General features: G+C 44.8%; 1 protein-coding gene across 1 annotated transcript in view; it reads right to left on the reverse strand.

The window, feature by feature from the left end:
- The window catches only part of SLCO5A1 (solute carrier organic anion transporter family member 5A1), a 271,273-nt gene that overhangs the window by 8,025 nt on the left and 245,690 nt on the right, over positions 1-17,558 (reverse strand). The window contains exons 7-8 of the mRNA XM_014939600.1: positions 12,675-12,873; positions 22-181 (exon numbers count right to left, since the gene is read on the reverse strand). Of these exons, the coding sequence (XP_014795086.1) occupies positions 22-181; positions 12,675-12,873 (359 nt within the window). The remainder of the gene's footprint in view (positions 1-21; positions 182-12,674; positions 12,874-17,558) is intronic.

Genomic DNA, 17,558 nt, shown 5'->3' on the forward strand with positions numbered 1-17,558 from the left:
GTGGGTAGGTGAAGCACTTACCCCTGTGCTGTGGTTTCCACCATTGATGCACCCAGCGAGGCAAGGATTAAAGTATGTTATTCCATCTGATCCACAGACAGGCTCGTACTCATGGATCTTGCACCCGCAGTTAACGTTACAGCTCCCAGTCAGATTCCTGTGGGCCATGGCGAGAGTGGGACTACAGAGAGGAAAAAGAACATGCTGGTAGAAGCAAGCACAGTCATCCTGCTGTTCAGAGTGAGAAAACACCCTACTCATTAACTCCAGAACCAACAGTTGATGATCAGAGAAAGACTGCATTAACTCTGTGTTATGTACCTGGTTTAAACAACACAGAACAACACCCAAGGTATCCCTGCCATCAACTAAAACCACAAAACACAATGCAAAAATAATTTTAAAGTATAAAACCAGTATCTTACTTGCCCAGATAATAATTGTATTCTTCCTTTAAGAATTAACAAATCACTAATTCAAACGTCTATCCTAAACTGCAGCAATTTGTGGATTACGAGTGAAGGGCTGAGTGATGAGGTGTAACCATTATGTGAACTATTCGTTAGACACCTCCCACTAGACCAGGTTGCTCAAAGCCCCAGCCACTCTGGCCTTGAACACCTCCAGGGATGGGGCTCTGGTGAAATCTGGTAGTTGCAATGAAATAAACCACATCTAATATTAAGTCATCTAATATAATCACATCTAGTATCACTTGAAGGAATTATGCTGGAAGGCAAGTGAAGGTAGAGGCATAAAGTATTACCTTTTATCCATGCTATTAGTGAACACACTAGCTCAGGTACCAAAAAGAAAATAAACTGTTCCACTTAGATATAGATGTAGACACACCTTGAAATGTAAGTTATTTTCTGCTGTCATTATGAAGCCAAATTATAGCAAGCAGGAACTTTTAAATGACCCATATTATATTTATACCTATTATTGCTACACTAGCCATACTCTCTGTCTTGTTTCAGGTTACTAAATTAATTTAGTAAGTGGAAAAGCAAGAGTCTGCAGTGGGGTTTATTTCTGGTTCAACGCTCTGCATCTCATTTGGAATTTCATCTGGGTTTAAAATGCTGCCAGCGACAGGAATGCATGAAGCCAATGGAAAAGTTACCTGAATGATCTTATTCATACCAATCTACTTCCAAGTGATAGCGTTGGCTGAGGCTAGGGGATCCTAGCTCCTATTTCCTAAATTTCTGGCTAAAGAAATCACTGCTCCTGAATTCTGCACCCCAGCTCCCTCTTCACTGCATAAGATGTTAGATACCAAGCCACTGAAAACTGAAAAGCAGCTGATATCAGTGTTTTCACCTGAAGCTTCTCCTGTTACTTAGGAAAACCCCTAATTTTTATTAAGTTTTCAGGAACTGTAATCTATATTTTCCTGTCATGCTTAAATAGCTTTCTTTTTCTGGGGTTTACTCTTAAATGTAAGTCTTACTTTCTGTCATAGCTCCACTCTAGGCTTGTAAATGTTATTTTGTGTCTCAAAATACCCACTGCAATAGTCAGTGTTGCAATACAGATTTTTTTCTGAAGGTAGACAGCCAGTTTTAAGCCACATACTCTGTGGGTTGTAATTTGCAAATACGTAAACTGGAAAGTTTTCAGTCCTTCCAGGTGCCAAAGTCAGGAAGGCAGGTTCCGTAAGGAATCAAGACATCTGCCACTTCTAAGATCTCCAAAAATTCAAATTTAAAGGCCTTTTCCAGAGACCAGAATGTATGTATGAAAATCCCCAGCTCCAGCAGAAGACTGTGCCCTTTGCCTCCTCCCACCCAAGTGGTAAAGCAGAGCTACAGGCACCATCCTATCTGTGCCTGTGGTCCATGGGCAGTCCCATCCAGAAGACCTGAAATTCTGAGAAAAAATGCCAGTTTGACCCCTGCAGAATCTGCAAAACCAGACAGGGGTAAGGACTGAGCTCTGTTGGAGCATTGTAAGCAAAAATCTTGCCTTGGGAATTACGTTGGTATGCACAACCTCTCCACGCCGGGCACTGCAGCGTAATATTGATTCATTAATATAATTAACTGTGCTGCCTTGTTTGCCCTGCTCTCAAAATTGTTCAACGGTGCCACAGAGAGGCTGCTGCTGTTTAAAACTAGCTCAAGTATCTCTGCTCTGAGTAGATCAGCAGATATCCCGGGCATTTTAGCACCTCCTCAGCCAGGCAGGAGCTGAAGAGGAATCTGGATTGGGTTTGAGATGCTGTACCCGTGCTCGGAGACTGCCAGGGCTGCAGAGCCTCAGGAGGGCTGCTCTTTTCTTGCCTCCACATCTGTAATGTGTGGGCAGGACTGCTACAAAGGCAAATAGCAACCATCAGGTTTACTGCATCCCAGCTACCCCACAGAATTATAGAGCAGTTTGGGTTGGAAGAGACCTTAAAGATCATCCAGTTCCAACCCCCTGCCCTGGGCAGGGACACCTCCCACCAGACCAGGTTGCTCCAAGCCCCATCCAGCCTGGCCTTGAACACCTCCAGGGATGGGGCAACCACAGCTTCTCTGGGCAACCACTTCCAGTGTCTCACCACTCCCACAGCAAAGAATTTCTTCCTGAGATCTCATCTCAATCTCCCCTCTTTCAGTTTAATACTGTTCCCCCTCATCCTATGGCTCCCCTCCCTGATCCAGAGTCCCTCCCCATCTCTCCTGGAGCCCCTTGAGGGACTGGAAGGGGCTCTAAGGTCTCCCTGGAGCCTTCTCTTCTCCAGGCTGAACACAAGGGACGTTCTTCTACTCCCATCTTCTACACCCAAACAGATCAGAGGCTCGGCGTCAGGAGCCACTCTACACACAGCAACTGTCACCCGTGTCGTCTGTCACCTCACCTCCTGTCATTAGTGACACTAAGCAGTACGACTGCTGCTTAGTGGCTTCCACTTGAGTCACTTTTAATATATTTATACACTGTTATTTGCTTTTGCTGCAGGTGCTTGTATTTCCAGTGGGGAGCTTTTGCAGCCGATCAAACGTTACTAAGTTGCTCTTAAATATTTATTGACCGTCTACTGATCACACAAATCAGGTTCACAAATTTAGCTCTCAGTGCTACTTTACACCTTATGGCCTTGTTGGACATTAACCAAAGCCTTTCTGAGTGTTTTCTTGCGCTATAAACAAACAAGGCACGGTTTTAGAAACAAGTTGCAGCTTGAGCAGGAAATTAAATATCCAGGACTGATATTGGTTCTGTCGCCTTCTCAACTATCAGCTGGGACTTGTCTTATTATATCACGCTGGATTCCAGAGAGCAATATGCAGCAACAAGTCATAGAGCAGCAGGCAGACTTTTCCAGTAATCTCTCAACAGAACCTTTTCTCTGGTGGAAAACACTAAATTTTCACAACATTCCTCGGGAAGGTACCGATTTCAGTGGCACAGTGACAGAAGTTGTTCACACCAACATGAGAGGCACCGTGTTTTGGAGTTTCATAAGCTCCTTGGCAGCCTGTTGAGCTGGATCAGAGAATCACATGGGGTTGGAAGGGACCTCTGGAGATCATCTAGTCCAACTCCCTGCCAGAGCAGGGTCACCCAAAGCAGGTCCCACAGGAACGTGTCCAGGTGGGTTTGAATGTCTCCAGAGAAGGAGACTCCACCACCTCTCTGGGCAGCCTCTGCCAGGGCTCTGCCACCCTCACAGGAAAGAAGTTCCTCCTCATGTTTAGATGGAACTTCCTATGTTCAAGTTTGTGCCCGCTCCCTCTTGTCCTGTCCCTGGGCACCACTGAAAAAAGCCTGGCCCCATCCTGACACCCACCCTTTCAGTATTTATAGGCGGTGATCAGATCCCCCCTCAGCCTTCTCTTCTCCAGACTAAAAAGCCCCAAGTCCCTCAGTCTTTCCTCATCAGAGAGATGCTCCAGGCCTCTCATCAACCTGTAGCCTCTGCTGTCCCCTCTCCAGCAGTTCCCTGTCCTTCTTGAACTGTGGAGCCCAGAACTGGACCCAGTGCTCCAGATGGGGCTTCCCCCAGGCAGAGTAGAGGGGGAGGATGACCTCCCTCCACCTGCTGGTCACACTCTTCTTGATGCCCCCCAGGATGCCATTGGCCTTCTTGGCCACAAGGGCCCATTGCTGGCTCATGGCCATCCTGTTGTCCACCAAGACTCCTAGGTCTTTCTCCTCAGAGCTGCTCTCCAGCAGGTCACCCCCAACCTGTCCTGGTGCAGGGGGTTATTCCTCCCCAGGTGCAGCACCCTACACTTGCCTTTATTGAAGTCCATCAGGTTCCTCGCTGCCCAGCTCTCCAGCCTGTCCAGGTCTTGCTGTATGGCAGCAAAATGTCTCAGATGCCTGAATATTTGGGGTCTCCCTGGCTGGGACACCCTTGTCCTCATGTCCCAGCTGCCAGCAGGGCTCTGCCACCCTACACAAGGACAGGTCCAGCGACTGTTGGGAAAGGCACAGCTCAGGTTGCCTACTCCAACTTCTCCCACCCTGAGAAACACATTCTTCTGCCCTCTTGTCCCCCCCATTATGTAAAACCCTTCCCAGCAGCAGATGGGTCATGTTGTTCTGCTCCCTGGCTCACCCTGCTAACGGAGCTAACTGGCTTCAGCTGTGCTGCTGAGCATTGCCGTGACACGGGGCTTGGGAAATCAGCTTAAAAAATAAAGGTGAATGAAATCAGGCACGCAAGAAACGAGAAGCACGAAACTGGAAACTGAACCGAGACCACTGTGACAATTTAATCTCAGGGGATTTTTTTTTTTTGTTTTGCCCCAGAAGAAGCCTTAAGTTTACAGACAGGCAAAACAAATATGCTCAACTTAATAACAAGCTGCTGCAGGCTGTGTCTCTCCAGCTTTCATCACCTTTTGTACCTCAGCAGATCACTGTAAGGTTTATTTGGGGGATTGTTTTTTTTTGTTGTTTACAGTAAATGCCTTGCACGCAAAGAGATACCTTTTTTTTTCATCCTTTCAGGAACACATGATATACAAAATCATCTATTAACTCTGTTTCCAAAACCTCATTATCAGACAGTTGTAAAAAGTTCCTGCTTTCATCTTTATTACCTTCACTCATTGTTCACTCCTCTTTTAATGATGGGAAACTACTGCAGGATGAATGAATTCAGATGCTGGGGACAGGAAATCTCTGCTGACACATACCTCTGGAACACTGTTTTCATCAGATGTGATCTACCGTACCCAGAGAAGGCCATGAAGATGCTCCGAGGGCTGGAGCCCCTCTGCTGTGAGGAGAGGCTGAGAGAGTTGGGGGGGTTCAGCCTGGAGAAGAGAAGGCTCCAGGGAGACCTTAGAGTCCCTTCCAGTCCCTAAAGGGGCTCCAGGAGAGATGGGGAGGGACTCTGGATCAGGGAGGGGAGCCATAGGATGAGGGGGAATGGTTTTAAACTGAAAGAGGGGAGAGTTAGATTAGATCTTCGGAAGAGATTCTTTGCTGTGAGGGTGGTGAGAGCCTGGAAGAGGTTGCCCAGAGAAGCTGTGGCTGCCCCATCCCTGGAGGGGTTCAAGGCCAGGCTGGATGGGGCTTGGAGCAACCTGGTCTGGTGGGAGGTGTCCCTGCCCAGGGCAGGGGGTTGGAACTGGATGATCTTGAAGGTCCCTTCCAACCCAAACCACTCTGTGATTCTGTGATATTATAACAGATTTCTTTGAACACTTCTCCAGGAGGGGATCATTTTTTCTTGAAGGCACATATTTTTCCGGCAATAAGCTGAAGCAAAGTACTCTACTAATCCCACCTTCTGACACTGGGAAGCCACCTACTCTCCACAGAGGAAAACAGAGCACTGATCCCTGAATCCTGAAGGACACCTGTGGGGTACGAGCACCCTCAGAGAAAGCAGCCCCAAGCGACAGCCTTCCCTGAACTGTTCCTTCCATAATGAAGTTAAAAAAAAAAAAAAAAACAAAAACAAAAACAGTGCTTGACTATATTTTGGTAACATCTAAACAAAGAATTGGTTGGCACATGGTTTTGTTAATATTTATTTAGATTGCTGTAGTAACCTACGGGACCAAGGAAATACAAAGGAAAGGAAATAACACCTCACCACATAATTTCCATAATCTTAATATTGGGCTACATGATAAAAAAGATTATCTTGATAGCAATATTTTTTGCATTGGTATTGAAGGGCATTCTGGATGGCAGAGATTTGCAGTCTCCTTGTTGGCAAGCAGCTGGAATGGCAGCAATGATGCAATTTTTGTGTAGCTGTCAAACAAGGGACCCTCTGACTGAGTGAGCTGGATTCCTTCTTTGTTGTTATTGTTCTGACCCAATTAGTCACTGCTTTCAAGTTAAGGGATCCAGCTGGCTGATTGGACTGAAAAAGATAGAAGAATAACAGAAACCCAAACTGGTGGTACAAGAGGAAGAATCAAATAATTTTTTTATGTGAAGTGCCTCAGCAAGTCAACTGTGAGTTTTAACTAAACCTTAATTGCCCCGAAACAAGAGAAAGCAACCAAAAAGGGTCTGTTTTGATTCATTACATACCAGAAACGTAAGAGATGGAACGGAACTAATCCAAGAACCTGTCACTATGAGTAAGCTCCCCACGGAGCCTGTTTTAGTTGTCTTGCACCAAAAAACATGGAAAAGACAGATTTACAAACCAAAGCAGCTGATCTCTGCTATTTCTCCGTTTTTCAGCACTGGTGAGGCCACACCTGGAGTACTGGGTCTAGTTATGGGCTCTCCAGCACAAGAGAGGCATGGACATACTGGAGAGAGTCCAACAAAGGGCAACTAAGGTGCTGAAGGGACTGGAGTATTTCTTCTGTGGGGAAAGGCTGAGAGACCTGGGACTGTCCAGCCTGGAGAAGAGAAAGCTCAGGGGGATCTCATCAATGCCTATAAGCACCCAAAGGGAGGATGCAAAGAGGACAGAGCCAGTGGTGCCCAGTGACAGGACCAGAGGCAACTAAGGTGCTGAAGGGACTGGAGTATTTCTTCTGTGGGGAAAGGCTGAGAGACCTGGGACTGTCCAGCCTGGAGAAGAGAAAGCTCAGGGGGATCTCATCAATGCCTATAAGCACCCAAAGGGAGGATGCAAAGAGGACAGAGCCAGTGGTGCCCAGTGACAGGACCAGAGGCAATGGGCACAAACTGAAACACCGGAGGTTCCCTCTGAACATCAGGAAACTGTGAGGGTGACCAAGCACTGGCACAGGTTGCCCAGAGAGGCTGTGGAGTCTCCATCCTTGGAGATCTTCAAAAGCTGTCTGGACAAGGAGACAATTCACTGATACATGACTTCCCATTCAGCCTGGAGAAGAGAAGGCTCCGGGAAGACCTGAGAGCCCCTTCCAGTCCTTAAAGTGGCTCCAGGAGAGATGGGGAGGGACTCTGGATCAGGGAGGGGAGCCATGGGATGAGGGGGAACAGTTTTAAACTGAAAGAGGAGAGATTTAGACTAGGTTTTAGGAAGAAATTCTTTGCTGTGAGGGTGGTGAGGCACTGGCCCAGGTTGCCCAGAGAAGCTGTGGCTGCCCCATGGGTTCAAGGTCAGGCTGGATGGGGCTTTGAGCAACCTGGTGGGAGGTGTCTCTTCCCAGGGCAGGGGGTTGGAACTGGATGATTTTTAAGGTCTCTTCTAACCCAAAGCATTTTTTGATTCTATGGTGCAAGAGAAGGGATGCCATATTGTGGGCTGACATAAGGCCCCTTACACTGAGCTCAAATATCAAACATGCCTTCAGAGACAAGGCTGGGGCACGAAACAACAGGTTCCAAATGCTGAGATGTGTAATACAGAGGTGTCCTTGACCTCCTTGATAACAGAACTGCTGATGACATGCAACAACAGCAAAAGTGCTTGTGCCCAACATAAACCAGCAGAAAATCCTTGCAAATGTATTCTAATCTGTGCATGCCTCCAGGTCCCATCCACTTCCTCACAGCTGGTACAGTTAGAAAAATACTGAGTTATGAAACATGCTGAATTACGAAATATCACTGCCTGCTTTGCTGAGTGCTGGTATGCACATACTTCTGTGTTAACTCAAACCCAGCTTATCCTTCTCCTTTGTACTCATTTATGGCTCAGTTCATCACAGGAAAAAAAAAATTACCTCAGGGCACTTCTGATGATCAATTCAGTATTCTGAAGTATTACAAATATTTCATTTACATTTTTTAGTTTTACCTCTACAATATAAAGTAATTTCTTTTTGATGCAGAATGCCACAGCAAACAGTACAAGGAAGGGGGAAAAAAAAAAAAAAAAAAAAAAAAAAGCAGTGCTTGACTATATTTTGGTAACATCTAAACAAAGAATTGGTTGGCACATGGTTTTGTTAATATTTATTTAGATTGCTGTAGTAACCTACGGGACCAAGGAAATACAAAGGAAAGGAAATAACACCTCACCACATAATTTCCATAATCTTAATATTGGGCTACATGATAAAAAAGATTATCTTGATAGCAATATTTTTTGCATTGGTATTGAAGGGCATTCTGGATGGCAGAGATTTGCAGTCTCCTTGTTGGCAAGCAGCTGGAATGGCAGCAATGATGCAATTTTTGTGTAGCTGTCAAACAAGGGACCCTCTGACTGTGTGAGCTGGATTCCTTCTTTGTTGTTATTGTTCTGACCCAATTAGTCACTGCTCTCAAGTTAAGGGATCCAGCTGGCTGATTGGACTGAAAAAGATAGAAGAATAACAGAAACCCAAACTGGTGGTACAAGAGGAAGATTCAAATAATTTTTTTATGTGAAGTGCCTCAGTAAGTCAACTGTGTGTTTTAACTAAACTTTAATTGCCCCAAAACAAGAGAAAGCAACCAAAAAGGGTCTGTTTTGATTCATTACATACCAGAAACGTAAGAGATGGAACGGAACTAATCCAGGAATCTGTCACTATGAGTAAGCTCCCCACCGAGCCTGTTTTAGTTGCCTTACACCAAAAAACATGGAAAAGACAGATCGACAAACAACCAAAGCAGCTGATCTCTGCTATTTCCCCTTTTTTCAGCACTGGTGAGGCCACACCTAGAGTACTGGGTCCAGTTACGGGCTCTGCAGCACAAGAGAGGCATGGACATACTGGAGAGAGTCCAACAAAGGGCAACTAAGGTGCTGAAGGGACTGGAGTATTTCTTCTGTGGGGAAAGGCTGAGAGACCTGGGACTGTCCAGCCTGGAGAAGAGAAAGCTCAGGGGGATCTCATCAATGCCTATAAGCACCCAAAGGGAGGATGCAAAGAGGACAGAGCCAGTGGTGCCCAGTGACAGGACCAGAGGCAATGGGCACAAACTGAAACACCGGAGGTTCCCTCTGAACATCAGGAAACTGTGAGGGTGACCAAGCACTGGCACAGGTTGCCCAGAGAGGCTGTGGAGTCTCCATCCTTGGAGATCTTCAAAAGCTGTCTGGACAAGGAGACAATTCACTGATACATGACTTCCCATTCAGCCTGGAGAAGAGAAGGCTCCGGGAAGACCTGAGAGCCCCTTCCAGTCCTTAAAGTGGCTCCAGGAGAGATGGGGAGGGACTCTGGATCAGGGAGGGGAGCCATGGGATGAGGGGGAACAGTTTTAAACTGAAAGAGGAGAGATTTAGACTAGGTTTTAGGAAGAAATTCTTTGCTGTGAGGGTGGTGAGGCACTGGCCCAGGTTGCCCAGAGAAGCTGTGGCTGCCCCATGGGTTCAAGGTCAGGCTGGATGGGGCTTTGAGCAACCTGGTGGGAGGTGTCTCTTCCCAGGGCAGGGGGTTGGAACTGGATGATTTTTAAGGTCTCTTCTAACCCAAAGCATTTTTTGATTCTATGGTGCAAGAGAAGGGATGCCATATTGTGGGCTGACATAAGGCCCCTTACACTGAGCTCAAATATCAAACATGCCTTCAGAGACAAGGCTGGGGCACGAAACAACAGGTTCCAAATGCTGAGATGTGTAATACAGAGGTGTCCTTGACCTCCTTGATAACAGAACTGCTGATGACATGCAACAACAGCAAAAGTGCTTGTGCCCAACATAAACCAGCAGAAAATCCTTGCAAATGTATTCTAATCTGTGCATGCCTCCAGGTCCCATCCACTTCCTCACAGCTGGTACAGTTAGAAAAATACTGAGTTATGAAACATGCTGAATTACGAAATATCACTGCCTGCTTTGCTGAGTGCTGGTATGCACATACTTCTGTGTTAACTCAAACCCAGCTTATCCTTCTCCTTTGTACTCATTTATGGCTCAGTTCATCACAGGAAAAAAAAGAAAAACTACTTTTTAAATGTAAGAGAAAAGAACAATAGAACTGAGCATATTTTTCCAGAGAAGAGTCTTCTGCAGAGGATGTCTATGCTGCCCAAAGCAGCTGAGATCTCTGGGCTGCTGCCAGAGCAGGTAGCTCAGACTCAGCATAGCCACGCTAAGGTAGAGCATCATGCAAGGTATTACTCTGAACCATTTATGCTTCTCCTATCCCATCCAGCCTGTTGGACTGGCTTTGATGTCCATAAGGCCACGCTGCATTGGATCTAGAGAATGAAGTATGTGTTTTATTAAACCTCAATATGAAAGCATGTACATGTTACATGTACAACAGCATCCTTTGATGTCTGAGCTAAAGAGCTGCCTACCAGGTAAAGGGTCTGAAGGTGCCAAATGACTGACCATGAGGATTAAGGTAATGTTTATCATGTCAGGTATTCAAGATGAATTTAAGTGTAGCATTGTTTCTTTATTATCATTCTGATAATAAATCGGGATTTGATCTTTGCATTAAAAAAAATCATGGGACTGCAAACTCCTGAACCGTGTGTAATTACCATGCTGGTAATTCTCAATTTCTGATAGCATCACAGTCTGAACATACTGACTTTTATACTGCTCTCAAAGAGTTGATAAACCTCAACACTTTCAAGAATTTTGCCATTACCATCTCTCACCTCTTCTCTCAATAAGAATAATTAGATGAAGGTGGTAAAAAAGTAATGCTACCCCAGACTTTCAGAACAGCTGCGAACAGATGCCTATTTCAATCCGTGCTATGTATTTACTGCAAATGGTATTACTCACTGCAAAAAAAAAAAGTTAGATACTCTTACAATTCCAGTGTGAAGGTTATGTGTTCATAGAATCACAGAATGGTTTGGGTTGGAAGGGACCTTAGAGATCATGAAGTTCCAACTCCCCTGCCCTGGGCAGGGACACCTCCACTCGAGCAGGTTGCTCAATAGTGTTACATGGCAATAGTTTGCTTTGTCTTCAATTTAGAAATAGATTTAAATTAAATAGCACTTTTTCCCAAACAGAAACTACAGCCTTCTCATTAGCCAGGCAGAGACATTCTGACCTGCCACACATTTCAGTTAATTGCTCTACGAGATTTATGTTTTAATTGCTAAAAATTTGCATTTCTTCATCTACGCCCCCAGGCTGTCACAAACATCAACAGAGGGTGGACAATCACAGCGTTCCACCCCCCTTCCCACCCCCATCCTCTCCTCCTTCAGCCCACTCTGCTCAGATGAGGATCTCTCACCGTGCTGCTCTCCTCTACAGTCAGCCCCCCAGCACCAAGCTTTAACTCTGGGCATTTAAGAACACAAAGCAGCAAACCAGCTTGCCAGCAGCTCATGACCTTCAATCACTGGTTCTCCTTTCTCCGGGATTAGGGTTTGACAGCAATGTAGTAACACCCAGCAACATGCAATGCAAAATATTCCCTGTGTAAACAGAGCCTATTTTCCTCCTCCCTTGCTTTCCATTTTTTCCTCTTTTGTTTTTCACTTGGCTTGCTCACTGCCCCACTGTAGGGGGTATTTTTTGCCCCCAGTTGATCATCTCTTTTCCTGCTTTTTCTACACTGTCTTCCAAACCTCAAAATAAGAAAGAAAATAAAAGCTCACGATCAGGCTTCTGAGGAATTACCTTCCAGTGAAACACCTTCTCACATCTTTTACCACACTGTCTTCCTTCCATATATCTCTCATTTTGAAAAAAAAGATGCCCTTCCATGCATTTCTTAATGTCTCAGCCTAAATCTCTCACTCCCAACACCTTCCTGCACCCACACCTTCTTTTTTGTGAGTTTTTTTTCATTCTCAATATACCTTTAAGGTTTTTGATCCCCCCCTATCTTAATGATGATCCAGCAAGCCCTGAAGGGCATTCATAAAGCTAGTAAGGGGTTCAGAAGCAGCACACACCACTGATGTTGACAGCATGTGCTGAAGTAATTCCTCTCAAACAGGGACTGTAGACCTAAGACGGTATTATGGTGGTGATAAACAAACCTCTTCAGAAATAATCTTTATAATCCCTTTAGTATTTTCACAATTTTAATGAGCAGAAAACATGTTGAAACACCAACTAAACTCTGAGCAACCTACCGAGGATACTGTTCTTATTTTCCTGTAAAAATCACTGAATGCCATTCTAATGCGTTATCCCAGCCCTCGAAAAGGTGAGTTGTTATGTCAGATTTGTTATAATCTGAATGTAAAACCCAAGGGCCATGTAGTAACACTGTGTGTTTATAACTCAATACTTACAGAATTCTCATTTGAACATGTGGTTTCTTCCATACATCAGCCACCAGCATTTTTTTTACATTTCTTTATCAGGATTACTGGAAAAAAAAAAGCTGTTTTTGCTACAGATGATTCCAAGAGACTTACCGAAAACAATCTGGTTTTGCTACAGATGATTCCAAGAGACTTACCCGGTCGTGTACGGTATATTTATTCCCCCTAGATTAATGCTTTCACATCCAACAATGAAGAGAGTTGAAAAGCAGAGCAGAGACACCCCGCTGCAGATCATGGCCAACTTTGCAGACTCTCTTGCACCGAGTTTCAATTTTTTTATAATGTAGCCTCCCAGGACGATACCAACACCAGCACTTGGTACAATAATCACACCTGCCGGGGAAGAAATCGAGCAACGTTAAAATAGGACCTACAGGAATTGTCTAAAACATAAATATGGGTTTCATTCCCTAACGAGATGACTACAAATGCCGCACTAAGATCTCCATTGTCTGATTCTCTGCTGGCAAACTGAGTCAGACTTTTCAAACCTCTGGAGTGTTGTCAAAGAATTAATAAAAGCCTCCTTATGATATTACCAGCAGCCAAAGCGCTATAAGAGAACTATTGTGCTTACAAGCAGAAACATTGCTTTGTATTTATTTTAGAATGGGGAGGAGGGATGGACATCGCTCCAGTTCGAGTACTGAAAATTTGAAGAAATCCAGATTTGGACCAAAACTTTCTCTTCCTACTCTCATGATTAATTCCAGTGAAGCCCAAGTGCCAACCTCAGGCAGGACCCCAGAAACCTTCCCTCTTGGGAGCACACGCATGAGCCTGGCTGCAAATTCTGCCTTTTTTGTCAGGCAGGACCCCAGAAGCTTTCCCTCTTGGTAGGTAACACGCGAGCCTGGCTGCAAATTCTGCCTTTTTTGGGGACTTTACTCAAGCTGAATAGCACTTTCCTCCATTGGCAGCCCCATTCACAGCCATGTGGAGTGCAAACTGATTAAACATGATGGAAGAAATTAAGATACTGGAACTAATATTAGGGTAAATTTAAGACACAAAAGACATGGCAGCTCAGCAACATGTCACCGGTGTGTTCTCACCTCCCAGGGCCTGAGGTGGGGCTGTCAGTGAATGCCTTGCACTTGGTAGCTTCCCTTGGCTCTTGCCTCTCACTGACATGTGAGAAGGTCTTTAAATAAGGTCTTTGTTAATAAAGACGCATTCCACATAAATACGGAATTTGAACAACTTTTGGCATCTTCAAGATGTTGGCCTCCTTTTTAAAGAAGCCAGTAAGACCATCACTTGCAAACTTCTTTAATATTATTGCAAAGCATTTTTATTCTCTGCTAATTTGTCTAAAGGTGAAGGGGACATTAGATTTCTCAAAATTTTGAGATCGTGAAAGTAAAAATAAGAGGTAAAAATAGTTGCCATCTTAATTACACTGCCATCACCAATGGCATTATAAAATAAAATGTCATTTCAAGAGGAAGATTCTTAATAATAACCCTTCACAGACTCAAAACCAGTCTTTCTCAGAAGAACAGAATTTAAATGTAGAAGTCCTAGGGGAATTAAATGATTTTCACAAAGTTCAAAGCTGTTATCTCTCTCGAGCTGTTATATCTCTCACTTTCAATGACTGAATAAGAACAAGAGGAAAGAAATAATGCAAATCCTTTCACTTGCGCTGAAAATGTTCTCTCTGGGTGAAAATGCCAGCCATCTGAGTCTACCAGGCATGCCCTGCTCTCCGAAATCTGTGTCAGAGAAACCCACATCCACGATGAAGGCAGACTGGGATCACTTGCAAAGCCTTCTAAAAGACCCCTGTCAGGTGAACCAAATTCCATGGACCAAATCCATGGCTACATCAGTTCTACAAACTAAGGATCTAGCCCAAGGTAAGGGTTTGCTGATGATAAATTAACTTCACTATTTTATTCTTCTTCCTTCCACCTTATAGCTTGGAGTTCTTAGCCTCTTTTGGACCTGAATTTACCTTTTCTTTCTTATCCTCTCGAGGGCACGGATAGTGGAAAAGCCTCTCACTAGAACTGAGAATCTGTGTGTCTGTCTCTAGTACCTTGTCAGAACTGAGCATGTAAATATTCCAGCAGTTCTTCCATCAGTGAGTCCTATCACGCTGCCATTTTCTTCCATCCTCTGCCAAACCATGAAGATCAGAACAGTAAAAATGAGGAGAAGAACACGAGCAAATTGCTCGCCAAGGCACGCTCTCATTTAGGAGGATGGAAAAGTAAAGAAAAGCCTACAAAGATAAAGCATAGAGACAAATTCCTCCACGCAAAGTGGAGCTGGGGATGGAAAAACTCTCTTTGGGAGAAACTGGAAGAGCAGGAGCAGATTTCAGTGTTTCTGGTGAAGGCAGCAGAGAGAAGAGCTCGTTCCCTCCGACATGACAGGAAGCCTGACAGGTTTCTTACGCCCTGAGTACAAACTCCTCATCCTTCTGCCCCTCTCTTTCCGCAGGAGACGTGAGATCAGAAGTGATGCTCTGTCAGAGAAACGCAGCCACCACAGGGCACTCCCAGATGAGCTTCCAGGGCAAAGCGATGCTTGTACATCTCATCAGGACACGCACTCTGCTTTTTCAAAGGCATTTAGAGGAATCAAGCTTTAAGATCTGATACTAAGCTGTTGCGTGGCTCTCTCCTTCATTTTATGACAGTTTGGCTTACGGGAATTGTGCCTGTGCCAAACACACCCCTGGCGAGAGCCCTCCCAGGCAATATCAGCTTTCCGTCAGCAATTTTCAGGCTTTGTCCTTTTTGCTGTTGTCAGGATTCTGCAGCACTCGAGGCTTTCCACCGCAGCAAAAAGATGATCTTAACAGCTACTAATGGTCCGGGGAACAGAAAACTGCAATATCTGCTAAGCCGGCTACACCTCCAAAGGGAATATCGTGGAGATCTTCAAACCAATTCTGTCTGAGACACATGTTACATCTTGTCTAGAACTAAAGGTAGATGGAATGCGTTCATAACCATTTTAGCAGAAGGTAACAGAGCACTACTTCATAACAGATAGTGGGCAGTTCTTCCAGCTACAAATTATTTGAATTGTAACTCTCTTTTTCATAAGTAAATCCACCAGCAAAGGACCTGAAATTTTAACCTGGATTTGTCTAAGATCTACCTGTAACCAAAAGTCAAAGGTTTTTTGCTTTTTTGGGGGTTTTTTGGACTTGAAAAAGCCTGATTGGCTGATTGTCACCTGCTCTATACACAGAACACAAAACTCCAAACCAGACAAGGCTGCAGCGCAAGAGGCACAAGTGCAAGACGTGAAGTTTGGCACATGGCATTTTTACTGAAGATTAATGCCAGGTTTGTTTAAAAACAGAAGCAAATTGAGACTTAATTAAAGAATTCCTGCTTATGAATTGAGATGGAAAATGACCAATAAAAAATCTACATCAGTAACATGAAGAGATTCAGCAAGCACATGTACTCAGCTGGTGATGTACATGTGGATTATAGATGTTGTAATATAAATAACATGTAACTCCTCCCTTTGCTAACCAGAAGCCTGTAAACTGGACATGCCTTTTATTAGATGAGCCTGTAGCAGTCTAATACAGAATCTCCAAGTTTCCTTTTCTCATTAATTCTACAAAAAGAGTTAATACAATTAATAACAACTGCTGACTTTAATGCTAAGTAGAGGATTTGGGGTTGCAGTGCTCACTTGTCTGTGTTGCACATCCAGCTATTTCTTCTTCTTTTGCTGCTTCATTATAATAGTATTTATCAAGCAATTTATAGCAGGGTTAATAGCTTCACACCTTGGATAGGGTCATGTCATTTTTCCCTCTTTTAACATACTGGCTGTCGAATGTCTTGTCTGGCAAGAATGTTTCTGATTTGTCCCAAGAACCAAGCGAGTTATGGAGAAGCAATCCCATCAAGACTCATTACAGCAAAGCTCCTATGCGTGTGTAGCTCCCCAAAGCTTCAGATGGAATCATGGCCCCATCAATCAGAGTTTCCTCCTCACATACAGAACACAGGGATTTCATGCCCTGAAGAAAATCGGATAAGATTTTCTTCAGCAAGCTCTCAAACAGAAGTCACCACATGGTGCTTCTCTGATATTTCCCCCCTGCATCCTAGAAAGACTCCTCTCTTCTCTTCCAGCCACTGCAGATGACAAATTATTCCCATGTGATGTGTCTGTGTCTTTCTCTCTCCTTCTTCTAAAACTTTTTGTCTTTTCCTTGGCTGATGCCCCCGGGCAGCTGCACCCCATACTTCAGCCCTGTTCTCACAACTCACTCTCCATTCCATCACTCCTTCTCAGTTGCAATATCTAGAAGCATAAAAGAGCAAAGAACTAACTGGCCTAGCAATTACCAGCTATTTCATATGGGAAGCACTATGAAGAAGTCAAAGATGCTTATGAAGACAAGTGGCTTTGATGCAACTAGGAGAAAAGAAGGATTATCTGCATGACGTGGGCCCCAATTCCGCACCACGTTCTGTCCCCTTTCCCTGGGCAAGTTCCCATCCCTCCCGTAGAGCAGTATGAAACTCAAAATTTTGTGGTTTGTAGCTCTGTTAGAAGTTGGACTTGGCTGCACATTGTTGCAGCAGCAGGGGAAGCAGGGTCACAAAGATTCTCAGAGGACTGAGCCTCTCCTATGAGGCTGAGAGAGTTGGGGTTGTTCAGCCTGGAGAAGAGAAGGTTCCAGGAAGACCTCAGAGCCCCTTCCAGTCCCTAAAGGGGCTCCAGGAGAGACGGGGAGGGACTCTGGATCAGGGAGGGGAGCCATAGGACGAGGGGGAAGGGTTTTAAACTGAAAGAGGGGAGATTTAGATCAGATCTCAGGAAGAAATTCTTTGCTGTGAGAGTGGTGAGACACCGGAACAGGTTGCCCAGAGAAGCTGTGGCTGCCCCATCCCTGGAGGGGTTCAAGGCCAGGCTGGATGGGGCTTGGAGCAACCTGGTCTGGTGGGAGGTGTCCCTGCCCAGGGCAGGGGGGTTGGAACTCGATGATCTTTAAGGTCCCTTCCAACCCAAACCATTCTATGATTCTA

This window comes from Calidris pugnax, unplaced genomic scaffold (genome assembly GCF_001431845.1).
Source record: "Calidris pugnax isolate Ruff unplaced genomic scaffold, ASM143184v1 scaffold5, whole genome shotgun sequence".
Lineage (NCBI taxonomy): Eukaryota > Metazoa > Chordata > Aves > Charadriiformes > Scolopacidae > Calidris > Calidris pugnax.